At 36.5% G+C, this 26822-nt stretch overlaps 1 protein-coding gene across 8 annotated transcripts in view; it reads left to right on the forward strand.

The window, feature by feature from the left end:
* Nucleotides 1–26822, forward strand: part of NBEAL1 (neurobeachin like 1) — a 91022-nt gene that overhangs the window by 34097 nt on the left and 30103 nt on the right. For 6 of the 8 annotated variants that reach the window (XR_011324360.1, XM_069781627.1, XM_069781628.1 and 3 more), the window contains 21 exons: nt 808–914; nt 4413–4499; nt 5952–6035; nt 7563–7661; nt 7766–8346; nt 10459–10591; nt 11218–11337; nt 12594–12897; nt 13817–13902; nt 14332–14421; nt 17416–17584; nt 18650–18783; nt 19176–19335; nt 19432–19534; nt 20280–20436; nt 21033–21191; nt 21554–21713; nt 21975–22063; nt 23037–23618; nt 24270–24445; nt 24816–24969. Coding sequence is in view for 7 of the 8 variants with exons in the window: in XM_069781627.1 (XP_069637728.1) it covers nt 808–914; nt 4413–4499; nt 5952–6035; nt 7563–7661; nt 7766–8346; nt 10459–10591; nt 11218–11337; nt 12594–12897; nt 13817–13902; nt 14332–14421; nt 17416–17584; nt 18650–18783; nt 19176–19335; nt 19432–19534; nt 20280–20436; nt 21033–21191; nt 21554–21713; nt 21975–22063; nt 23037–23618; nt 24270–24445; nt 24816–24969 (3734 nt within the window). In the remaining variant the exon portion in view is untranslated. The remainder of the gene's footprint in view (nt 1–807; nt 915–4412; nt 4500–5951; nt 6036–7562; nt 7662–7765; nt 8347–10458; nt 10592–11217; nt 11338–12593; nt 12898–13816; nt 13903–14331; nt 14422–17415; nt 17585–18649; nt 18784–19175; nt 19336–19431; nt 19535–20279; nt 20437–21032; nt 21192–21553; nt 21714–21974; nt 22064–23036; nt 23619–24269; nt 24446–24815; nt 24970–26822) is intronic. The other 2 variants (XM_069781630.1, XM_069781629.1) reach the window with 1 other exon arrangement.

The following is a 26822-nucleotide window of genomic DNA, read 5'->3' on the forward strand; positions in this document are numbered from 1 at the left end:
TCACTACAAAAAAAACCCAGAAGAAACCATATTGAATTGCTACCATTTAACCTGAGCATCAAGGTTCATGGTCTGCAGGTCTCCATTAAAAAAAAAACAACAAACAACAAAAACACCAAACACTTTTGTTGGGCAACAGCTGACACTCATCAGCACCTTAATAATTGCAGAACAAGATGGGTCTGTAATGAAATACCCATGTGGTGGCTGTTTTGTGATAGTTCACTTTCCAAACGGCATTATTGTAAACATTGGCCTAAAGTGATGGTCTGAAACAGTTGGGTTTAAGTCATTGGATAAGAATTGAGGATTTGGAGGTTTTTCCACTTTGATGTTCAGAACGGGAAATACAAATAAAGGTATTTCTTTTCCCACACTTCTAAAAAAGCTAAGGCATGGTACTGAGATGATGAAGAATGCTTACAGTATAAGGCTGCTGTAGAATGCAGAGTAATTGCTTGATGAGGAAGCAAGTGTTTGTGTGCTTTAAATAAAAGGTGTGCTGCTTATGTATGCACAAATGGTGATGACTTTAAACAGAGCCCCAAAGCAATCAAAGATATTCGGTAGCTGAATCTCTCTCCAGATATAGTAGGTTATGTGATAATTTTTACAACATTGAAATGTTTAGCTTTAGGCCTGGTGCTCTGTGTTTAAAATGCACATCATTCTTGATCAAAGAATTCACAGCATATAGTTTGTTGTATCACTTTTTTCCCCATGTTTATTATGTAATGTGCAGAAAAAATGCTTGATGGATTTGGGAAGTGTTTTGTCTTTGATGCCAGTTCTGTTTTGATTTTATAGATACCATCACAGCCATGTTAGACTGCACAGATAGGCCTGTTCTGCAGGCAATTTTCCTTAACAGTAACTGCTTTGAGCATCTCATTCGACTGTTGCAGAACTGCAAGGTAAACTTTCTCTTATCAGGATGTTTTTAACAAAACCTGTCTTGTAATATTGCAGGTATATTAATTTCCTTTATATCCTCCTTCTGAATTACATGTGATTTTTATAGTGTCTACATACTGGAAGTAAAACTTCGGATCGGTTAGAGCCACTAATGCCATGAAAGATCTGAAAGATCCAAGTTACTCCAAAAGCTTTCTTTATTCCTAATGAAGTAGAGGTATTTCTTGTCTGTCTTGTAGCAATAAGCAATTAATGCTTATTTTAAGTCCTGAGCAAAATACCTTTACAGATCCCCCTCAGTCTCTTAAATCTGTTAAGGTTGTTACTGGAATGAATCCCTGCCCCTTCCTTTCTGGTTGGGGGGTGGTGGTGATGGTGATGTTTGTTTGTTTTTTTATGTTCTGTCACTGGATTGCTCGGAAGTCACTTACAACTGCTGCCAGATGGAGGTTTGAATTCTTATTTCAGAGGCATGTTGTTCCATATAAAAAAACCTTGCTGGTATGCCTTTTTAAGTGTTTCAAAATATTTGAATCTTGTGTAGCTGATGTAAAACATGAGCTCAAGCTGTTACCAAAGTTCTTCAATTGTTCTTTTCCTTCTACATAGGATTTAGTATTTACATAGGTTTTGTGTGTTCATCTCAATCCTAGATGGTCATAATTTGCAAGCTAGTGGCTTTCTCTGATTGCTTTGTAGATTTCATTTTTCCCTGTGCAAAAGAACATAGATATGACGTAACTCTGTGGAATATTTTATTTCTCTTTTTGTGATGTGTTGGTGGCATAGCTATTTTGAGCTCTTCTAATGCTGGCTAATTTAATACTAGCTACAGTATACAATTTGATTCAAATCCATTTAGATTTTGAATTGGAACATATTTCAGTGCAGTGATATATTAAAAATAAATGTTTGGATTATGTCCTAACTGTAGTTTTAATCAGTGGCAGAATGCCAACTGACTTGAAGTGTCTTGAACAGTGTTTTTAGTTTATCTCCTCCTGAAAATATGGGGTTTGACCTTTCTGTTCTCCTCCTCTGTTTGGGAATCTGTGCATATTTTTGTACTGACCTTGTATTCTGTAAGAAATTTCTTTTTTAGTTTCTTCTTAAATCATCAAGTAGTGTGATGTTTACCTGTTCATGGAGACTCTAGCTGTGTTCCTGCTCTCATATAAACAAGGGGTGGAATCTGAGAAAGCACGAACAGCTACTCTATTTTTGCAGCTTGCTCCTTTTAATTTTTATTCTGCCTGGATGTATGTCATAAGATACACTCTTTTGAGGGTTTTTTCTTGTGATGCAGTCTCACATATTACTGTGATTGATTGGATATCAGTGCTGCCAGTTTGCTACATAGTGGGTTTTTTTAACGTTTCACAGTCAGAATACTCCTAAGGATGAGAAGCAGGGAGAGGGGGTGGAAGATGTGAAGGTGCTGTATGTTTGTATTTTCCAATATACTGCATCTCCATTCTTTTTCAAAGCCAAATAGCAAAGGTGAATTTAGCTGTGGATTTAGGATTTCTCCTTATTAGCTGGGGGTGGAGACGCTATTTCTAGATCTTTTTTCTTTACCTATGAAAATCTCGCTACTGGATTCACCAGCAAGCTGTGTAAAGTGCATTCTGCAGCTTTGCAGATAGCGGGAGAGTGCATACAGATATCTGAAACTCAGGAAGCTATTGGATCTTCAGAAAATTTGAAGTGCAGGAAACTTCCATGGAAAGGAGGGGTAAATAAAATCCATACCACTATAGCTATCCCAGATAACTCAGGATATTCAAGGCCATACTTCTAGACATACTTCCTAGTCATTTGCAGTTCAATAATCTTCTAAAATTTAAATCTTTTTTTCATATTTGCTGGTTTTAGGGCTTATGGGCAAACTGTCTTCCCTTAACTATGCTCTGGGGTTAGAGATCTGCACAAAAGCTTTTCAAAACTGCTTGGTTAAGTTTTGATGATCTGAATGTTGCTTTTTGCCTGTGACATCTGAAAAGAGGGACTGTACTTTAGAGGTATCAGGAGGTGCTTATTCTATACTGAGAGTCATTTAACAAGCTGCTTTGTCGGTGCTGAATCTTTTCTCATCTATTAAACTCTCTTAGACATCAGACTTTGAACAAAGCACAAAGACCTCTAGCGGTATGCCTGGTTAAAAAAAATTATTTTCTGAACAGCTTTTAAATAAAAGAATTAAAACTTAAAACCATATGGGCATTGTAATAAAAATCTGTTATTCCATTTTACATGTATTATGAGAATTGAAGTAACCTATATGAAAAATTTGTTTGTTTTTTTTTTTGCATGTCTGCATTTGTTTGTTTAATGTTCTTATTTCCACTTGTTAATGTTAAAACCTTCTGAGGCATATTATAGTTACTGTGCTGCTCTTGACTGTGATGTACCTTTCAAAATGACCTGTGTTTCTAACTATGTGCTTTCACACCTATGTAAGTCAAAGTAATATCTTGAGTGTTGTCCTTCTGTTTGCCTGAATTTATGGAAGTTGATTTCTCAGGTTGTTCCTCTTCAGAGAGACTACATAGCAGAAAAGACAAATGCTTAATTTTTACCCACTAAAGGAAAGTGTTGTTCCTTCTCTCTCTCTCTCTTTTTTTTTTTTTTTGAAGGGACTTTTAAAACATTTTGGTCAGGGATTTTTTTTAACACCTCAGTAGAATCTAAAAACAGAGGGTGATAAATTTTAGTCCTGATTAGGTTGCAGCTAAGCTTTGTACACAAAGTGACTGCAATCGACTAAGAATTTGGGTGAGCTTTAAACTTGCAAATTCAGGAACCGACTAGGAATCTAGCTACTATACATAGAGCAGTTTCTTAGCTGAAGATGCAGTATAGGTGTATGTTTGATTTAAAGCTATTTACAACCTGTCTGATTCTTAGGCGATGGCAGAGATATTTTACCCTTCTTCCTGTCCTAAAGACTATGTGCCCCAGAAATTCTGCTGCTGTTGCTGTTTGAAGATTAAAATATTCTGTCTAGATATCTTCAGCCTTCACCTAGGATGAAACATAAGTGGAAAATGGTGAAACATCTGTATCATCCATTTCTTTGCTGTTGTCCCACTGTTGTCTTTATTTTTTACAAGTACGTTTTTGAGAACCTCCTGTCATGTTGCATATTGGAAATGAAATCACAGTTGCTAAGCCAGTGACCAGTTTAAATTCCAGATAGATCTGTTTCCTTGTCTCAGCAATTATATATTTTCATTTAATTCTTGGGGGTGGGTAGATAAAAAGTGATTACTATTTAGCAAAAATACAATGTAATCTTCAGTATCATAAGAATTAACACAGGACTAATATTAATGGAGGATTGTGTCTCACTGGTGTGAGAACTCTTTTTTTTTTTTTTTTTTTTTCCCTTTTTTTTTTTTCTTTGTATGTGAAATCCAAGGCAGCCTCCACAGGTTTGGCTGCAGGTAACTGTTTAATGCAATTATTTCCATTATTCTTGTCTCTGTTTCTAACAGCTGTTTTTAAATGCTAACAATAAAGTGGCAGACAAGAGTGAGAAAGACCTTGCCAACAAATTACTGACAGAAATGAATGAGGACCAGGTACCTACCTAACCTGTATTTTGCTTCAGTTGAAGTCAAGACACAATCACAGGAAAAATGATTCCTGTGCTTCACCTTAACCATCCTCTTTAAGCCTCCTGCAGCAAGATGATGTGTTGCTGCACACATCAGTATTTCCTGTCTCTGGAAAATAATTTTTCTGAATAACAGATTGAATTCAACCTCAGTTTTATTAATCTGCTTCAAATTGCAGATATTTGCAATAGATTGAGCCTCAGTTATGCTTCTTTTAAGGAAAAGGTGAAGTACATGAATGGAATCCAAATAAATTCTATCAACCTGGTGGTGATTTCCCCCCCCGCCCTGCTTCCCTCTCTTTTTGCTTCTTTGTCTCAGCACCGTGGTGTTTTGGATTCTGGGGCCTTGTTTGTGAATCTCAATGGTTGTATTTGATGTCCTGATTCTTTGCTTGTCATCAAGAACAGATGTTCACAAAAAAAATGGACAGGCTGAATCAGGGAGGTAGGAATAGCCTGTTGCTTTAATTTTCCAAAAATATTGTGGAAAGTTTCAGATGCAAATTGTTGTTATATTAATTTTATAGTAGAATGATTTGTTCTGATTAAAAATGTAAAGCAATGCTAAATACAAGTATGGTAATCTACAAATTGTGATTCTAACTAATAGCTTTGGCTTTTTTAGAAACTCAGTGTGACACTCTAACCGCATGTGAATGTTTCTTCACATCTAACATCATCTTCTGATTCTTGATGTTTCACTTTCAAAATACGTCCGATATGCATATAATATTTCAGAAATGACAAAACAGAGTATGTTTGTTTGCACAGTTTTGCTAATTATGTTTACTGATGGATATGAAATAGTGCTCTAATGCTTATGTCCTTAAAACCACTATAGAAATATGAATATAAACAAGAATTATAGGGGGAAAAAAAAAACCAACTCAAAAGGCGACTTAAATTGAAAAAAGAGATGTTGATCAGTGCAATGAGGCTATGGGTGAGGTGGCCACCTTACTGTGCTGGTGTGACTTCTCTCTTACAATTTATTTGTGTGTGTGTGTTGTAGGGACTTGGATGGAAAAGAAAACATTTTATATGAACTGCAAGTGCTTGATTGTCCAGCAGCACACACACATATACTGCAAGAGGTTTCCTAATTTGTTTTCCTCCCTCCCTCTTGAGGTTGTCCATTAGACGCATGAGGAAAACCTGTTTGTCCATCAGAATATTTGAAGTGTAATGTGTGTTGTGAATGCTTCTCTTCTCTTGAAGTATGTGGCTAGTTGTCTACTGTTATATAATTCCTTGTAGGCCATGGGATTATGAAATCTTGACTGGTGGGGAGATGATTTTTGATGCGCGTTAGCAAACTCTTGGTTTACCTCCTGGCAGGAGGGCACAGTATAGATTTTGGAGCTGAACTGTCCTTGCACATTTGTATATAACTTGTGTACCTGCTACTTTTCAGGTGTTTCAGGGACACCTAGACTGCTTGGCAGTATCAACCATTCAAGCCCTCACAGCAGTAATGCACAAGTCTCCAGCTGCTAAGGTAACAGTATATATGCAGAGGTCTGTTTGTAGTAAGCTTCTTGATCTTGTTTCCAGTTAGTGTTTTTTATCACAGTACCTTGACAAATCTTGCTAATGAAGATGAGCAGATTGTAGTCATGCTTTTCTGCCAGATAGGAGTAACTGATTAGCATCCCTTTATACTTGTCTAATGGCTGGACACCGAGCCATCTTTCTATTAATTGGAAGATCAGAGTGTTAATGGCAGTTGGAACCTTTGTAAAGGAAGTACATTGTTACTTGTCCCATGAATATGTGGGGTTGCATTAATGGATATGTGCAGGAATTTTCAGGCAGGAGTTTGTCTTGTAGTTTTATCATGGCTTTAAACTAACCCAGGACGGTATTGCTGTCCAAATGGTGGTCTTGCTGTTCCCCTGCCCTTCCTTTGTAGTTATTCTTGTGGTTTGATAAATGGATAGGTTGTGGTGAGTTTGTGAACCTGACTGGAAGCTAAGCTCGCAGAAAAACAGTGTATTTATTCTTAGATTGCTGAGTTCATTAGATTCACCCCATGGTTGAATGATTCTGTAGTCTTGGCACAGGGAATGGGATGTGGCTGCACAGTGGAGGCTAAAGGAAGAGTGGGAGTCATCTGATTTGGTTGCTACTTGCAGTACAGTCTGAGTGAGAAATGGCAGGGTCAGTTATGCTGCTCCAGAGCATTACTCAGAGTACTTATTTCTCCACTGACTCTGGAAAGCCTGGGAAGAGTTGTATGTTGGAGGTGAGGATTGGCTGTGATTCACAAAGCATCAGTAAAGTTTTCAATTGTACTTCCACTGCAACATACATATTTTTTCTTTCCCTATTTACCTAAGCAATCATTTCACTTCTGCTGACAGATTCATCCTTTAAAAAAAAAAAAAAAAAAAAAAGTAAGTCTTCATTTCAGTGCAGAATACAGCTGGGAGAAGAGTATCCATCTGTATGATGTGTTGGCTGTTTACTAACTAAACCACAAATGGATGCTACAGTTTGGATTTTGTTGCTTGATTACTTTTTTTCCTTCATGTAAAATCAATTAGTTTTTTTGAAAAACTTCCTTGGAACACTCTTCTAATTTTTGAAGTGTTTGGGATGGGTGGTTTTTAATCAAGCTGGTGTAGGAAAATCTTTCATTCAAAAATTAATATCTGAATACCTTTAATTCTGAATGTAATAATTTCATGCTATAGTTTGCATTAAAAAATGAAGCTATTAGTATTTTGTGATAGGATTAACATTTTGATTGTACCAAAGCAATTACCTTCTATAGGTAATTATTAAAGTACAACTTTGATCTTTTATTTGTTTATCTGCATGCTGCAGTGAGATCCCTCTCATCTGCAGCATGCTAGAGATAGCACAATGGACATTATCAAAAAGAGATGTCTAGCCTGTAAAACATTATTCTTGCATTCTAATTATTTTGTGTCTCATATTGTGTTAAATTAGAACTTGCTGCAGTAGATGAGCTATTTTTGTCCATTTTATTTGTTAGTGAGACTGCTATTTTTATCCTCAGGAAGTCTTCAAGGAGAGAATTGGTTATGCACACATATATGAGGTACTAAAATCGCTGGGTCAACCCTCACGGGAATTGCTGGAAGAACTCATGAATATGGTGAGATGTGCTTGCTTTGAATGCTAGAATGCTTACATCTTTTCAACAGTACTTCTAGCCCTATTTTATTGTATTTCACGTCTGAGTTCTCTGCTGTTTTTCAGGCTGTTGAAGGTGACCACATGGCTGTTGGGATACTAGGCATTAGTAATGTCCAGCCCTTACTGCTGCTTATCCAGTGGCTTCCAGAACTAGAATCACACGACCTGCAGATTTTCATCTCAAATTGGTTGAGGCGAATCTGTTGTATTAACAGACAGAGTCGTGCCACTTGTGTCAATGCGAACATGGTTATCCGTATCATTGAGACATTAAATTCCCATTCCGCGCTCCATTGTACTTGTGCAGAGAACCTGATTGCCCTTCTGGGCTCTTTGGGGAGCCAGTCAATGGGCTCAGAAGAACTGCTTCAACTAATACGGCTCCTGAGGACTGACGAACCAAAACGAGCTCACCCTTACGTTGTTCCAGTGATGCGAGCCATTCTAGCAATGGCCCGGAAGCAGGGCATGGCTAGTGCCTTGCAGTATTTCAACTTGTACCACAGCATGGCCGGAATTGCTGTTCCATCAATTCATAAGTGGCCAGGTTCTGCATTTTCTTTCAACGCTTGGCTCTGCCTTGACCAGGACCGGGTGGACCCTAGCACGACTAGCAAAAGTGGCAAGAGGAAGCAACTCTATAGGTACAGTTACTATAACTACTTCCAACAGCACAAATCTAGGTCATCTATTCCCTGCGGCATATGGTACCCTATGACATATGGTACTCTGCTTATCTTCATAGGATGCAATATTTAGTGCTTAGTTTGTGAAAGGGAGCAATTTCATCTGTCACCAGAGCCAGGCTGTGTTACAGAAATAAGCATGTAGTTTCTCAGTTATAATGCTTTCCTGTCTACAGTTTCAATATCCATAACTCCAAATTGTGTTAAGGTTCATAGCTTAAACAAACAAAGCAACTTAAAAAAAACACCCCAACCCCCCCAAAACCCCATCCCCAAATTGAACAGGCTTCCCACTGTTTTCTGTAAAGGTAATGAAATCTGTTTTCTATATGAGAGCACAATGAAAAGGACACCTTCATTTGCTTAAATACTAGACATTGACATGGATGGTTCTTGGTACACTAACATTCAGCAGCAAACATGCAGAATGGGGGAATAGTAGTTAAAGCATCTCTCACTCCCTTCAGTCCATTTTACTGCACTGCAGTTTCAGGGGAAATGTTGAAGAATGCAATTCTAGTCATAACAGAATTAGTATTTTCCAAACCCCTGTGTCTTAGAGTATTACTTCTGTTTATTAATAACGATGGTGGTGGGTGGAGACTCCCTGGATTTCTGTAGCTACCCTGTGTATTTGTATAGCACAGCCCCGATGAAGGGTGCCACCTGATGAACTGTCACATTGCTGTTTCCAGAGTTTGTCAGTGTGTCCCACTAAAGATCTTAAGTAGACTGTAGTTCTAGAAAACTAGGGTGGAATTGCATTACAAAGTAAAAAAGCTGCGATTCGTTTTCAGTGTGATGATGATATACCAATAACTGACTGGTTTTCCATCATTTGATGTACAATTCTGAAGACCTTATTCTGGTTCTGGGAAGCTGAAACAGTAGTGTATTGAAATTAATACAAAAAAGAGGAAACGTTTAAAATTCCAGTTTCAACTTGAAATGTTAAGCACACAACTGAATTAAAATAATTAAAATTTGATCTAGCTGCTATGTTTAACAGTCTTCAATAGATGTAAGCTGTCTTACAATTGAGGTTGTCTATAATATTAATGCTCTCTGTGTGTATTTGTATTCTATATTGATAGATGCACATATTGGATAGTACAGTAGTTAATGCATCCACTTGGACTAATGGTGCCTAAGGGTGTGTAGCAGGTTTTGGTAGCAGTTCACAATTTTATATAAAATTTTTTGTACTGAAGTGCTTAAAAAAAGCAAGGTTTCTCCAGGCAAACCTGTGCTTGCAGGGCTTATTTATAGATAGCTGCTTACAGCTGATTTTCTTCATTATATGAGTGAAATAAGATATCTAAGGATTACTACATTTACATTTTGCACTAAGGTAAGGTTCTTGCTGATAGATTATTATGGATAAAAGAAATAATGGATGACCCTTATTGTCTCATCAAACAGTTCTAATGCAGATTTGTCTATAAAATTAAAGATTGAACTTTCTGCATTTTCTAGACGAGTCATTCCATGTGCTGTTTTGGTCTTTAAAATAAATAAAATCTCTGTATGCAACGCTATGATGTGAAACAAGGGAAATGGACAAAACTTAACTACTAACTGTAACAGTAATGTCACGAATCTGCATGCAATATTGACAGCTTTACCAGGGGCTGACAGACACAATTTAATTGATAGAAAACAGCACAGGTTGCAGACCAATCTCTTCTTTATTACAATATTGTAACTTCCAGAGACTGCACCGGGCAGGACTTTGTAATAGAACCAGTTTAAGCTGTGTGGATCAAACTGAAGCCTTACTTGTTGGGAGCGAGGTTATGTTTTCATGTAAAAGATGGTTGGCTACAAGCTGCTTTGAGAGCTTTGTGGATCACCTTTGGCCTGCATGTCCTGTGCCTTGGGGTCCCTTCCTTGAGGCAGTTCATCTTGGGTTTTTTGGAACAAGAGTAACAGTCAGTCAAGTAGTAAATAATGGACCAGCGACAGATGGCTTCAGTTGGTTCTCTCCTTAATGAATGTACTGTTAGGTGATTTCCAATAGTTCTGATGAAGTAAGTCCTTGATTGCGTGTTTTGTTGTCTTTTTCTGTAGCTTTTTTACAGGAAGTGGTATGGGTTTTGAAGCATTTATTACATACTCTGGGGTATTGGTGGTTGCAGTTTGCACGAAGAGGGAATATGCAACAGTCATGCTGCCTGACCATTGTTTTTTTGACTCTCTTTGGGTAAGATCTGATACTGAAAAACACTTTGTTTAGTATAGTACTGTTAGCTCAGAAGTCAAAGTTTTCTGGTTTTGGGGTTTTTTTTGGTTGTTTTACAAATGGTCTATTTTATCATATTTAAATAATTAATTGCATAAGAACAGATTTTATCTCAGTTAATGCAAGCAATTTCCATGTAGATTAGTGGTTGATTGAGCTAAATTATGCCTATGTTATTAGGCATTTGTAATTGATAAGCTGGTTACAGTGTTGTGCTTAGTTGTTTTTTTTTGTAACGTGCAGATTTTTTTATATTAAATTATAACAAGTATAAGTGGCTGTGGTGCTATGTGAGTGAATAAAATGTGCTCCTGTGTTTCTGCCTTGTTCTTTTCTATTCCCATACTTAAGGAGTGATATGCATTATCATGAAAGAGCTGTATCTCTTTCCCTTCAAAAACCTGTTTACATGTGAACTTCTTAAAATGGAAGCAGCTGATAGGTGGTCTTATCTTCTTATTGATACTTTGGATTTATTTTCTTAAGTGGTTTCTTCATCAGATTAGTTGAGATGAAGTTAAGTATTTCCATACAGTCATTTCACTGCTTTTTAATAATGACTTAATTATGTTATATTGCTTAATCAGCACAACGTAACTATTGTTCACGTGCCTGGAAAGAGGCCCTTTGGTCAGAGCCTTGTGTACATCTACGTTAATGGACAGCAGAAGGTCTCTGCCCCACTTCGATTCCCTGCCATGAATGAAGTAAGTTTACTTTCTGAGTCATACCCCTGTTGTGATGAGCTCTCATAGAACAATGAGAATACAGTTGGCTTTTTTAATCTGGAAATTGTGTAAGAGTTTAAGAGAGCTTAGCCTATTGCTAATAATCTTCTGTTCAACTTTGGACAGTGTCCAGAGTATCAATTTGGAGTATAATTAACCATTAATTAATGCTTGTTTAGTCATCGCAGTTTAAAAAAAAACACCAAAACCCCTCCCCCCAGATTACCTTGATTAGATTGTAGTGTTTTCTTCAAAATAATTACCTGAGCATAGTGACATAATTTCTGAGTAAATCATAATAAATCACAGCTCTGCCAGTAGGATTGGTGTGACAGTAGTCAATGAGGAATATTCCCTGTTGCTTTCAACAGTAACTTTTAAACTTGTATTTTCTGTATATACCCTTAGTATGCTAATCTTATACCTGCTTTGTTAGCTGGATAAGCAGTTTACAAGCAGTTAATCTAACCATTTTGAGTGTGTACACGCTTAGCCTAAAAAACCACACTAGCCATCAAAATGAGTATGTCATGTTTAGTTTTCTTTGTAAGTGTTGCCCATTCTTTTTGTAGAACAAATCCATTTTAAACTGGGCTACAGTACTGCACATTCTTCCCTCTTTTCTAAGTTCTAATTTGATATTTGTTAAATAAGTGGAGTAAACACTTAAATTGGACACAGTCGTAGTAAAACCAGTATAACACTTAAAAAATGAGAGTAAATGTAATTTCCATTGCGAGATAAAACTGGATTTTGGCCCATCCATAGAATAAGCACTATAAATATCAACGTAGCTAAAAGTAGGGCAAGTAAGCTTCCCATGAGAGCATTTATTTGAGTGGAATAACTGATACAAGAAATGTACAGTAGCAGATATGCTGGGCTAGTATTTTGGAATATAATCCAGAAGAGGAGTGTTTACCAGGGTGTCTGGAGCACCAACCTTCCTGGCTCTGCTCCTGCCAGAGGTCACACAACAGCTGAGGTGACCAAATTGCTCTTAATTGGAGAAAGGGCACTCTCCACTGTTGTGGAAAGTGTATGCTCTTTTTTTTGTCCTGCTGTGCTAGATTGCTTCTCTTCCAGGGCACGCCAGAACTTGTTGCTCTTGGTTTAACTTATGTAGTTCAGGTTTGCCAGAGATAGTCTCCAGGTTTACTTTGTAAACTGTGAAAAAAGAAGGTTACATTTACAGTATGTGTTCTGTTTTCTTTCTTCTATGTGTGACTCTCCAGTCTTTTACTTCTTGCTGCATTGGTTCAGCTGGTCAAAGAACAACAACTCCTCCTCCATCTCAGATACCAGATCCACCTTTTTCCTCCCCTATTATGCCCCATCGGACATCACTTGGGGGCATTCTCTCTACAGGAAGCTGGGGTGGGATGCTTGGAAAACCAGAGCTCATCACCAAGATGATCTCAGCAGGGACTCAGGACAGTGAATGGGGATGTCCGACATCTTTGGAGGGCCAACTTGGATCAGTTATCATCTTTCATGAAGCACTGCAACCTCCTCAGGTGAAAGCATTATATTTGGCAGGTAAGTGGTGATTGTACTGGTTTTAGTGGAATAAAAGGGATGAGTTATGGACAAGACCCCACTGAGCTTTGCTGTACACAGACACATAATGAAGAAGTTACAATCCAGAAGAATTGCAGAGGTGACCTAAGTGAGAGGGCCTTATAATAAATAAGCTTAAAATGGAATGATAGGTGGAAATTTTATTTAAAATGTTATGTTTGCATAAGCTCATCTACTTATAATATGTACAGACCTGCCAGAATCAAAATGTTAGGTAGTGTTTTCACTTGTAAGGTCTTAATTTTTACTGCTCTTAGCCTACATGTGAGTTTACAGTTGAGACTCTTTAAAGTATTGCCCTTGTTTTGGGAGGCTGCTTAAAGGTGATTTATGCTTGAGGATTTTTCCACAAGAATCAATTAATAATTTAAGGGGTCATTTAAAAAAATATTCTGATAAGCTATGTCTTACAGTTTAAAGTACTAGAGTATTAAGTTCCATAGTGACTTGAGGTTGTTAGAGATTAGCATAAAAATACTTCCATCATTGAAAGGAAGTATTTTGTATTACTAAACAAAACTATTTTGAAGATTACTCATTTTCTGGACATTTGGGCTTGATGACAGAGAGATTGGTGACAAATATGAGAGGTATTTGTAAAGACAGAAACATTGGGGCTGTTTGAATGTATAAAAAAATGCTTCTTTGTATAGTTTAGCTTTTTATCAAGAATGCATTTCTTTTTAAGCAGACCCTATGGAATGAATGATTTAAGTCATAGAGACTACTTCAAAGCATATCTCAAATAGGTATGGTGTTTGTTGTTGCAACAAAGTGTAGTAGCATAAAATTTGAGAAGGTCAGCATTAATATCCAGTGGAGTCTTAAATATATATGTTACAAATATATAATTTTATATATAATATTTTTTTAATAGGTCCAAATTGTTTAACTCCATGGAAGTCTCAAGAGGCTGAAGTAGCAGATCTCCCCAGCAAGGTACTGCTTCATTATACACCAAAGGTATGAAACAAGACATAATTTCTCTTTGATTACACAGTGTACAGTAATTTCAGAATATGTTCTAGATGGTCTTTTTTTTGCTTTGCCCTTGCTGTTTCGTAGAACAGGTGAGCGTGCCATCTTTACGCTGTGGTTATTATGGGAAGATAAAGAGCAGTGAGAGTTTTCTTAAACTGTAGTCTTGTGCAGAGATAGTAGGTTTTCTTCTTGTTTGGCAAAAGGACAGAATTACCTTGTATTATTGTGAATGTCAAATCTAAGATAACTTATATGATGTTCCAGGGGTTTCAAATTGTTTAAATACTTTAATATCAACACAGTGGCACTAACTTCCTGAAACACATTATGCATCATTCAGAAATCTTATGTGTTCAAGGATCTGTAACTTGTTTCCTAAATGATATTGTAGCCTCTTCATTTGTTTAACAGGCCTGCAGAAACCCAATTTGTCTTGACCTGTCTGCAAATCTTTTACATGGAAGACTAACTGGAAACAAAGTAGTGAACTGGGACATCAAGGTAAATGCATACTGAAGAAGCAGAACCTGATGTATATATGACAGTGGTTGTATAAGTTCACCTAACTTTTGGAATGCCAGAAGTTATTATCATAATGCAAATGACTTTTAGCAGGTACAGCATGGTTTTGTAATGAGAATTAACGGGTTAACGCTGTAGCTGGAGTAGTATTACATTACATTTATTCAGAACTTAGAAGGACTACTGCTCTTAATGCCATAGTGCATTAAGATATTCTGTGGTAGCTGACTACTCTTCATAATCTGTTCAGTGCATGTTGTGTATTGAAAGCATTTTACCATCTAGGGGATTCTGTCATGGTTTTCTTGCAGTCTTAAACTCTGAATTAGATTAAGATTAGTAGGATTAAGTTAACTTGTGACTGTTGTGTTAGTCATATGAAAAAAAAATTATTGAATTGCTGACTAACTTCAGCAGAAAACAAGGTGTGGAGTTAAAATATTACAAGAATCTAGCATTTTTTAAAGAGGTAACTTATTCTAGTTATCTTATTTACTTTTGGTTTGGGGTTGGCAGGACTAGATGATCTCACTTCAAAAAGCCTCACTTCAAAGAAAACACCAAATATTCACTAAAGTGTTATACCTTACTCTGTCTCTGCTATACACTAATTGTCTAATATTTTTTCCTTATTGTTGGATACATTGGGATATCTGATTCGTATAGGCTATGCAAATCATCTTTGTTTAACTTTTGCTAGCAGTTACAGTCACAGCGCTACTGCTTTATTAATATTGGAGCTTAAAAATTAACATTTTATGGCTAAACCTGTTTCTAGTCTCCTGCTCAAACATTCTATTATAGCAAAACTGTCCTATATCTTGGTTTTTGTTTTGTTTTCTTAACCAACATATAGGATCCTTATGCCCTTCTGGTTAATCAGTTATTTTTTAGTCTCATGCCACTGACAGTTCAGATCTGACTTTGTACTATAGAATTAAAACTCCACACTGCCAACGAGATTTAGTGTTAGTGGTTTAGACTTTCTTGGTGCTCCATGAACAGAATACCATTTAGGCAAGTTCTATGTCCATTAGATGTCTTCTGTGTAAAATAGCAAATGGTCTTCTACTTGGTAGTTCATGGAGAGGAGGAGGAAACCATGAAATGCACACCAGCTTAATAAATATCCTTGTGTACCTGTCTGCTTATTTGTTCCCTGATCACTAACACATATTAATACAAAAAAATCAAAGTCAGGCTTAGCTCTGTGCATGAAGAGGTAATATTTGCAGCATCAGAGTTTGATCCAGAAACAGTGACATAAATAAGGATTTACTACTTTTAAATTTAAATAGTGTACATCCAATTCTGTTTTACAGGCAGAATCTTTGATTAAGGGCTCTTAGCTTTGAGGAAAAATAAAATGCAAGGTCAGTGTAGAAAACTTGTCAGTAGAATGCAACATCTTTTTTTTGTCTTGAAGAAAAATGTGCAAACAAATAAGAGCTGTTTTTTTTTTTAAGACCAGTGAACAAGCAACTGTACTAGCAAACTAATTAATAAAGAAATATTGTTGGAGCTACACTGTGCATATGCTGAATTGTAGAGATTAATGTTAAGAAAATTCAGACACTTGCCAAGTAATTTTGCTATTATGTGAATAGTTTGAAAATACTGCAATTTTTCTTCAGCGAGTAGTGGGAAGAGGGGTGTGTGAGGGGTGTTTATGTCTCTAGCTTTATGGGAAAGCATATTGTGAGCACAGGTTTTAGGAGAATCGTTGGTTAACAAACATTATGGGGTTTAGCACCCCCTTGAGGAGGACTAGAGTGAGGAAAAAACAGAAGAGCTGATCTGGAGCTCATGAGGAGATAGGTACAGTCTAGAAGGAGCTACAGTTACTGTGGTCATGTGGTTCAGACAAATTCTGTTTTTCAACTTTAAGTTGATTTCTCTTTCCAAAAACTGCAGGTCTGTGGTGCCTCTTGTTTTGCTCAACAAACATAGAAATCTTCATCCATGAGAGAAATTTTGCAGATTTAAAAAACTTTCTTAATTTTGTTAAATTCACCTTAATAAGTTCACTAAAATTCACCTTTTGTTAAATCCACCTGGCCTGGAAAGGGGGCATCATAAAGGCACATGGAGCAGAGTAACAATTGGAAAAGTAGAAAACAATGGAGAAGGAAAGGATCATTTTCTCCACTTCTCCCCAACATTTCTGACTGGGAAGGAAGAGTGAGATCCCACATTATTAGACTGGCTTACAGGATGTTGGGGTTTTTTGGCTGTTAAAATTTTACTACACAACAGTTTTCATTGTGCTAAGCTGGGCAATTGAATAGGTGTTTCTGGCTAGTTTGCTGAGACCCTGATTTTCTAAGTGGCATTGTGAATCACTTCTAGAAATCTTGTGATTTGAATATGTTATACCTTACCACAAGAAGCATTGTTTGAAGTCTCATGCTATCACTGCTTGTGAGGAGGGGGGAAAAAGGGGAGCTTAGGAGACTTGAATTTGAAAAAGGGCTTAGAATTGAGGTATGTGTAAAGTTACTTTAAAAAAAAAAAACAACAGATTTTATTATTTTTTTAATTGCCTGAAGTTGAAATCTTGTAGGAATATGATTAAGGCACAGTTGTGTATAATCTTTTCTTATTGCTTGCTGCGAGTAACTTAGAAATCAGAAAAGTATGTTTTTCCCGTTTTTCAACTATATTTAGCAGAAGATTCTTTCTAAGATTTGTATCCTTCAATTTCCCATGTTTATGTGAGGAGAGGAGGAAGGAAATGTAAAATGTACTTTCAAAGCAAGAGCTGAGAAGAAGGCATGTGTGTAATTGCTGTATCTAAAATTTGGGCAGCTCTGTTAAACACAGTGTTTTAAACTAGTTTCAAAGTGGTGTGTAGAACATCCTGATAAATTTGTGAGTACATAAGGTTCCTTGTATTTGGAGTAAATTTCTGTTATGTAGTTTAGGGGATTTTATTTGTAGTGATGATGTTCTTCCTTTTTCCTCTTGATTTAGGATATGATCAACTGTATTGGTGGAGTAAATGTGCTGTTTCCATTGCTGGAGCAGATCAGTTTTCTTGGTGGACAGATGCCTGAGAAGTCTGAAGGGGAAACTCTACCTCCAGAACTAGTTACTCCTGTAGAGGAAGACTGGGTGGTATTGTCATCCACAAAGGCATCAGGTAAGAAAGTACAGTTGAACTGAAATAATTTTTCAGCTTGATTTTAAAAGTCTTCCTATGAGTGACAGAAAGCTGTTTTATTATGTGCTGGCTTTTCCGGACTACCTATGTAAAGCTGAAAGGCTCTCTTGCTGTACCTAGATATCTGATGTGGATACCGAATACCAGGAGTTCAGCACTATCTAAAATTGACTTAGTAACATATTTCAAATATAGCTACATTTAAGAGCATTATTTTTCTTTTCATTATTTACTATTACATTAGTGTCAAAGTATGCAGTTGTTAAATTTCTATTCTGAAAAGTTTGTTCTGATTATTTTAAGAAATTATGTTTGATGCAAAGCCTGCTAATATACATAGGAGGAGCTTTCTACAACTTGAGTGCTGGGTCAGCCACACGAAGACTTTGCAGCATCAGAACAGTACTGTTTAGCCTTTACCCAAACTTTTATTTTCTTAAGAAAACATTCAGGCTGCTACCTCTTCCACACACAGTCAGATTTTAGTATTAAAATTTGAAAAAAAAGGAAGGGAAGCTTTAAGACTAGATTTTTAAAAAGTGTGCTAATATTGAGAAAAAACTTTGGTCTTAATGGAAACCACTGGGAAATCAGACCTTGCAAGGGAAAACAGCATTTTTTTTGTTTCAAATATGGAATGGTGGAGTAAAGCAGAAAAAAACCCCAAGTATCTTTTTCTCTCTCTCTTAATTTTTTGGGTATCGTGGCTAGAAAGTGTCAGTTTGCAACTAGAGGAAGGATAACTGCAGCATATATAAAAGATTGTAACTGAGAAGTTTGTCTGTAACCTACAGCCAGATGGATGAAGCAACTGAAGTCAGGACTGGGGTCAATTTTATTCTAGAGAAGCATGGAATGATTATGACTCTGCACAGGAAAAAATCTAAACACAGCCTGCAGCTAGGGACCAAACAGAAAAGGAGTTGAGAAGTTCAGGAAATAGTGAGGAATACAGACACTTGATTTTACTTCTTCCCCTCTACTTTTATGCAGTGGTCCAACAATAAACCATGAGGCTTTTGCTGCTGCTGTTCTGTTTTGCAGAAGCACGCCTGGAGAAGAACATTGTTGCAACTTTTATCTTGATGATAAAACACTTCATTCAGAGACACCATGTAAATCAAGAAAATCTCATTCACTCCCATGGAGTTGCCACACTAGGAGCCTTGTTACAGAAGGTGAGCAAATTTGAGAAACGTCCTTTAGTAATGAATGTTGTGGATGAGGTCCTGATTACTTTGAAACATTCTTAGTTTGGCCAGGATGCCAAAGGTCTTTAAAGGTCTCCTTAGTACATGCTTTTCTTTTCTCATGTTTCTGAAAACAAAGATGTGAGGAGGTTGGTCTTGATCTGCAAAGTGAAATACCATGTTTTGTCTTTTTTCATGTTCTGCTTTTTTGTTATTAGATACTGTGTTGTATGATCATTCAAACTAGACTGTTTCTTGTATTGCTTCAATGGAAGCAGACATTGGTGTAGAAGATAAAAGAATCTCAGAATTTGATTTAAAAAAAAAAAGTTTAGTAGGATATTCAATATTTTGAGTGCTAACACTTGTTATTTTGAAAGGTGCCAAGCAACTTAATGGATGTGAATGTACTGATGGCTGTACAGTTGTTGATAGAACAAGTCTCAGTAGAAAAGAACATGCAGCTTTTGCAACAGATGTATCAACACTTACTTTTTGACTTCAGTATCTGGAACAGTGGGGACTTCCCCTTCAGAATTGGTGAGCTGGTGGACTTAGGCAACTGTGCAAAGACACAGTACTCTTCACGTGACATAAACCTTTATCTAGGTTCTAATAGAAAACTTTATATTGTAGGGCATATACAATATCTTTCTACAATCATCAAAGACAGCAGAAGACTCTTCAGAAAGAAATATGGTGTGCAGTTTCTTCTAGACACACTCAGGATTTATTATGGGTATGAGTTTTACCTCTTCTAACTCCTCATCTATTGTACATGGCTGTTGCGTTGTGTTTTTTTCCCCATCATCCTAGTGAGAAAATTAATAAATAAAACTGCAGGTTGTCTTTTGGAGGTTGATTTAATTTTCAAAATAGCATTGATTATTTTTTTTTTCCATTTGACTTGATGCTTTTCCTTGACTTTAATTTTTATGATAGGATTATATAAAATTTATGTCAATGATACTAGAAATGCTTGGAAAAGTCATTAAAATTACAAAATTGAAGGACTTGTTATCAACAGTGCAAATTAAGTCATAGATCATTACCATTATGAAGGGAGAGGGTGTTTATCATTTTAAGTTCTTTTATATCCTTGTAGAATTTGAAGTAGGACTTTTTTAGGAATTTAAATTTTAGCTTTCAGTCTTGGTGATTTATATCTGCTTATGAATATAGTTATGTCATTAAGGAACATTGGCTAGAGACCTTGCTCTTTATTTTAAAGGGCGGGAGGGGGGAACCTGAAATCCTGACCTCTATCCAGATCAGTACAAGTCTACATTTCAGGGCTTTTATAGACTTGGGAAGTCTGATCTACTATTGCTGATTACTATTCAGCTGCCTTATTTCAGTAAAAATTGATAGCTTGTGCCACGATGTCAGTAGATGAAAAATTGCAAAACTAGCACAATCAAATTGATATTAATGAGTCACAAAGAACTTCCTCCAGGTTGGTTTTCCTGTCTGTTGGTGTATAGGAGTGGCTGTAAAGACAGTGATTTGGCTCCTGATGACCTGAGAACAATACGGACATCCCTCTATGGACTAATCAAATATTTCCTGAGCAAAGGAGGAACACATGAAGAAATACAGAGCATCGTAGGATACATAGCTGCCACCAGTGAAGAGGAGCAGGTATCCAATATGGCATAAATTAATACTTTAAACCATACATGTTTTGGTTTTGCTTCTTGGTGTTTAGAAAGCTTGTGTCTTGTGTGATTAAAAGAGGGGGGAACAAAAAAGAAAAAAAGACTACAAGCAAAGTGTTACTTGATGCATGGTTCTGTTTAGATGTAGCTTAGGCAGGTTATAGAAGAACTTGGCGAAGTGTTGTGCAGGCGGCCATATTTTTACTGGTTATTTTTTTTCCCCTGAAGAGGGCAGAAAGCACATGATGTGCAATACTGCCATTAGAAAAGTTCTTTTAGTTTACAAAACCAAATGAATTGGACTTCCAACTGATCAGAAGTTGTAATGATGTGGTTTCTATTTTGTAGACATCAACAGAACTTCAACTTGCTTTGTAGCTCTAATTACAGTTTGATAAGCTGTTCTGTATATAGAAAGAATATATTAAAAATCTAATTTTAAATGCAGTAATATTGAGCAGACAAAATGTCTGTTTTGTAACAAGCAAGGGTAAAATTTAAAAGCCAAGAAAATTTTCCCCAAACAGAGCATGAAGTCTGAATGAACTGTGGATTAATTTAGTTGTCTTAATTTTGTAGCTCTGTGGAATCCTGGATGTTCTCTTCAGTCTACTTCATTCCAGCCCAACCCCAGACCAGCTTTTTTTATTGCTTTTTGAACCAGGGAATGCTGATATTCTTTATGCTCTGTTATTGCATCAAAGATACTCTGACAGGCTTAGAGAACTTGTATTCAAGGTAATGAATTGAATTAGATGTTCTTAAATTAATCAGTTGAACATAAAATTGTATTTTTTCAATGATCTGACTGCAGAAGTGTATCCAATTGCAAAGATACTAATGATCCAAGTTTTAATTTTTTCTTGTCTTTTCTGTTAGCTAGATGTAATTGTTTACTACCATAGTCATAATCGAATTAGTGTTCTCTTGAAGTGAAGTATTGGGATCTTAAAAAAAAAAAAGTCTATGTTGTTTGAGTTGGCTTACGAAGTCAACTTTAAAACCAGTGGACTGGCATGTTATATCATACACAATTAAGTTTAAGAGGTCTGGGTGCTCCCTTGTGTTTATTTTGCATTTGTGTGTACTTTTTCTTGCAGATTGTAGAAGAGATGCTGAAATGTACTAAAGTTTATGAACGTAGTAAGCACCGTATGAGACTCAGAGAAGTGGGATACTCTGGACTGGGGCTCCTTCTGAATGAATCACCAGTTGCTGTTTCTCTTATTAAAAACCTTCTTAACCAAGTTCTGTATGCAGGTAAATGGCAAGTTGTTGTGTCTACCATTAGCAAACTCCTGCTGCTCAGAGGCAAACATATTTGGTTTTTTGTTCAGGAAAACCAGAGCTGTTCTGTTCAAAGTTCCCATTAGTCTCAGCTAACATTTTCTTAGTTCCCTGAAGTTCGTTCCCTTTACTACCCCTGGATGCGGAGGTGACCTCCAAGGCAATTTTTAATATTTAGCTATTACATTCTCTTGAATGATATTGTTTGTGTTGTTTTTTCTTTCTCCCCTACAGATCCTGCTGTGAATTATAAAGATCTCATAGCTGTAGTGCATCTGGCTCATAGATCAGATATAAACGTGAGAGTGGTTATCTGTAGAAAGGTAAGTTGTCTTCTTTAAAACTGGAGTGTTGTCCTTTAAGCCCGTAAGCTGTACAGCGTGATATCTTAATTATTTATTTGAGAGACAGCGGTGGTATTTGTTGCTACTGCCTTCTTTAGCAATGATTTATGTTAAAAATGAAGCCTATCTGTCACTTAATGTATTCAAGTCCTTTTAAAAAAACAAAATAAAAAGTAAAGCCTCTATCATGATTCTTAAATAGCTTGTATTTTCTACAGGTTAGAGATAGTAGACTCCTTGAATTACTGAGTTTTCTCAAACGATGCTTAAGACTATGATCAAAGTTTTGTTTGTATTCTTAATATGTTAATTTGATAGAACATATTATGGTTCAAAAGAGTGGTTGTGGATGCAGGGAAGAGATAGGGAAGAAGCAGTGACTTCCTATACTGAGCTCTTTCTGGCTTATATCACTGGAATTAGTACTGAATGTAGCTGTGAGGCACTGTATTGTCTGTTACAGTTTCTCAAAGTGAAAAAAGTGAAATGATAATGTACACTATTGGTAAGCTATTAATATGCAGCTTTCTTAATTTTATCTATTTAATAGTTTCTACATATTTTCTGTTCTAGATTTTCTTTTTTTGTAGTCTAGTAGCTGAATAGGATTGTTTGTTGTGATAACTGGCTTTTGCAGGAATTGTTGCAGAAGAGTGGCTGAAATATGAGGACTTACCAATATGCTTTGATAGCTTCTTTTCTTCCTTACTCCTGAGAATTTTTTTCTTTTTTCTTTTTTTTCCCCCCTCAAATATATATTTCTAATGAGAACAATGGTTTTGTGGCTTGTTTGCTTATTATTAACCAATTGTGGCTCTTTTACAAGGTTCTAAAAAAAAAAAAAAAGCAAAAAAGTTGTAACACTGTAAAACATCTAATTGAAAAGCTAGAATGAATGCCGTTACAAGCTAAAATTAATGTGTAGGTATGGGATATCTTCCCCTATCCTTAGGTTTTGCACCTTTTGCAATCCCACTTGGATGCAGCACAACAGATTTCTCAGCAGCTGGGCTGGCAGGACACTTTGATTAGACTATTCCTGAAAGAAAACTCAGAGGTCCGGATTGGCTTTAAAGAGAACAGAGCTGATTCCTCAAGGGAAGAGGAAAAAAAGCGTCCTGCTGAAGAGCTTCAGAAATATCAAACTGATAAGACAGAGGGAGACAAAACTGTCAGCTTTGCATCTGTTAATGGTCTGTTTGATCAGTGGAGTTTAGAAGACAACAAATCCCTGGATGTCCCTGCCCATTTCTCTGTTATGCCGCTGGAAGATGCATCCACAGCAGAGATGTCTTTTAGGTCAGAGGACCGAGAAGAATTGTGGCACAGTAATCCTTCACATTTGAGTTTAGATCTCTCCAGTGTTGACTCTTATGAATTGGCTGACATTGTGAATCAGATGACAGATAGCCAGCCCAGCACACCGTCACCTATAGAGAACACAAAACCATTCTCTGGACAGCCTGACAAAGAGCTGGGCGTTATAAATGATGTGGGCTTCACCGCTGATCTTTCTTTATTGGAAAACCAAGGAGTAAGTAATTCACTCTTTATGTGGTTAATTTCTCCAAATGTCTGCAATTCCTTTTTTTTTGTTTTAATCATCTCCCTGATGGATAATTATTGTCCTTCCCTCCGCCCCCCTCCCATTTTCTAACAGAAATGCAAACAATATAGCTCTTTTATAGTGGGTAGGGGTACTTCCTTTCCTAATGTGTCTTCTTTTTTGGTTGTCTAGTTGGAATAGCTTTGATGTTAAAAAAAAAAACAAAACCACACACCACCCCCCCAACCCAAACAAAAAAACCAAACAAAAAAAAACCAAACAAAAAATCTCCCACAAATAAACAAAGAAAAACCTCTACAAACTCACCACCCTCCCTTCTATATTTCAACATCCTTTATCTTCCAGAGGCGGCATGGAGCAGACTTGCTGTGGAAAAAATCAAGGGTAGCTAAAGGTCAGACTGAAATAATGATGTAGAAGTCAAGTTAGTATGTATTACACCATAAAAGCAAGCCACAGTCTCTTATATTTGCATTTTCATGTATTTAGCAATTGGATTTTAGACTTCAGAGTTTTCAGAAATGCTGAAACATGCAAGCATAGGGACTGTGATGAATGAGAAATGTTTCAAAGGTTTTCTGAACTAGAAGGGCTGTAAATATTTGTCTTCTTTTGTAGGGGGGTGATAATGAGCTCATACAGTTACTTACAGACATCTTACTGTGTATAATGTGGAAAGGCATTGAAAAATCTGATGATGATGCTTGGATTGAGAGAGGACAGGTGTTTTCTGCACTGACCAAACTGGGGATATCTAATGAGTTGCTGCGACCTTCTGATGAAATAAAACTCAAGTGAGTGTACAGTTCAAGGATGGGTTCTTTCATCGCTTTTGAGAAAAACAGAGAAAGCAAGGGGCATTAATGAAGCTGGGGAGGGGTGGGTGTTTTCCAGCAAGGTGTACTTTTCTTTGCTTTTTCTTTGCATACTGTTAGAAGTATATTCCACTAACTATTTAGTAGTGTCATGTGACCATAAGATTTTGAAACTGTATCGCTGACTTCATGAGCTTCTCAAAATCTTTTACCTCATCAGCTTATCGAGAAGATGGCAGTTATGTCACTGCAGACTAAGAGATTCAATTAAATACCTAATTGGATTTTTTTAAAGCCACTTACACTTAGAACATGTAATAATTACTTTGGGATTTTGTTTTCCATGCAGCTTACTGGAGAAGATGTTAGAATGGTCAGTTACTGATAACAGAGATTCAAAAGCTCTCCCTACACATGCTGAAAATGCCTTCAAGCTCTTGCTAATTGTACAAGATTTCCTGCAGGCAGAAGGACTAGTTAATTCAAATTTATGGACAGAAAAGGTACAGTAACTGCATAATGGAAGTAATGTATATAGGCTGAAGTAGTAATGAAAACGGTGTCGGCTTGGATACTGTCATCCCTTCTAGGTATATATTTTTAAACTATAGAGTAAGGGTTCATAGTGAAATGGATTACATTGCCCCTTAATAATTAAAAAAGTGTGAATACTTACTACAGGGAATAATATAGTTAATTCAGCAAATTAAATAGGCCTCTAAGTGGTACTCTTTATTAAAAATCCAGGTCTTTTCAGACTGGAGAAATATTTAGAAGATGTAGGAGCTAATGAAACAATGTCAGTTGTAGCCTAAGCAGATTTTGCACCATTTATCAGCATGTATGACTCATTGTGTGTGTCCTGAATAAAAGACCAGCCAAAACGCTGCTCTCAGTTGCAAGCTGAGAAATGTCACTTCTGGGCTTTGACCCATATTGGCGTTTCAACATGACTTTGTGTATATATATGCAAATAGCTCGATTTTATGTATTAGAGTCAGAAACATGAGGTCTAAGGAAGAAAATGACTAGCAGACACAGTAAGTAGTAAGGTAAAGAAGCTTTCTGTCACCTGGCTGTTTCTCCTGCCTTGTTGACATATATGTTGTAGACATACATAATTGGCCTCAATGTTTGTGTAATTTCTGGCAGTGGTCTTGCTTCCTTCACTGTCTGAGTTGTCATTGCTTTTCCATTTTTCAAGGCTAAAAGGCAGAGGTATTTTATGGAAACCATCATTATATCATGATAAATCCTTTAAAAAATCAGGTTTTTTAAGGCTACTTTTTTGGGGGGGGGGGGGGGGGGGCGGGGGGGAAGTGTAATGTTAAGAGTCATCAACATGGTAATTCCTAAGCTGTTCTCCAAAATGCCTGCTTGTAAGTAAACATAGCTTAATCTTAAAGCTTTTAACTGTTTGTTTTTAAAGTCTCCTCTTGGTAAAAGCTTTGCCGTCTGTTGTGATCTAGCTTTTGTGAAATCTAATTAGAAATGAGATCTGAACTTTGGAACAGTGAGAGTTGTGCTTATTGCCAACTCTGAATTCAACATAACCATACTTTCATAAATTATTTTCCACTGTGCCTGGGGAGAATTTAAAGCACCGTAATATTCTAGGCAGGACAGCTTTCAGTCTGCCACAGAAGCATTCATGTGATTCTGGAGCTTAACAAAAAAATGATTTTATATTTGAGTAATTTATTAGGGAATGTGTCAAGGTATATTAGTTTTAAGCAAACATGTCTGGATAGTGAAATGTGCCATTTGCCTTCTGAATACCTACCTTTCACAAGGTTTGTATCACTGCTAGTATCAGAATACTGACAGAAAGGAGTACCTCCTAATTATTTATTTTTTTAATTTATTTTTTAAAAGACATTAATAGTTGTTAGGAAGTTTCAAGCATTTCACTAAATCAGATATTCATGAAAGAAGCCTTGTTTTCCTTCTCAGGGCACTGTGCATATTGCTGTTGCTGGTAAATTATACTAGTGTTACACTTAAATAATTTAAAATACAAAGGAAAAGAATGAAATAAAATTGTATATATACTGAACCCAGAAATTGCGAGTTGGTTTGGTATCTGTGCTATTAATAATAGTGTCTTTTCAATCATAGTAATCTTGCTCGTGGAGTCTCTAACTTTTCTAAGGAAGTGGCATTTATGGGAGTTAAATTTCAGGAAAAACATAAGCATATATACTATATGCTGGTTTGGCCTTTATTCAGGGGAGATATGTGAGTCAACATACTGGGCTAGATAGATTTTTTTTTTTTTTTTATTTTTTTTTTGTCAGGAATTGTTTCAAATTACTGGTTTAACTGCAGTGTTCTGGGATAATTTTCTGGGTTTGGG

This window comes from Haliaeetus albicilla, chromosome 4, assembly GCF_947461875.1.
Source record: "Haliaeetus albicilla chromosome 4, bHalAlb1.1, whole genome shotgun sequence".
NCBI classification, from domain to species: domain Eukaryota; kingdom Metazoa; phylum Chordata; class Aves; order Accipitriformes; family Accipitridae; genus Haliaeetus; species Haliaeetus albicilla.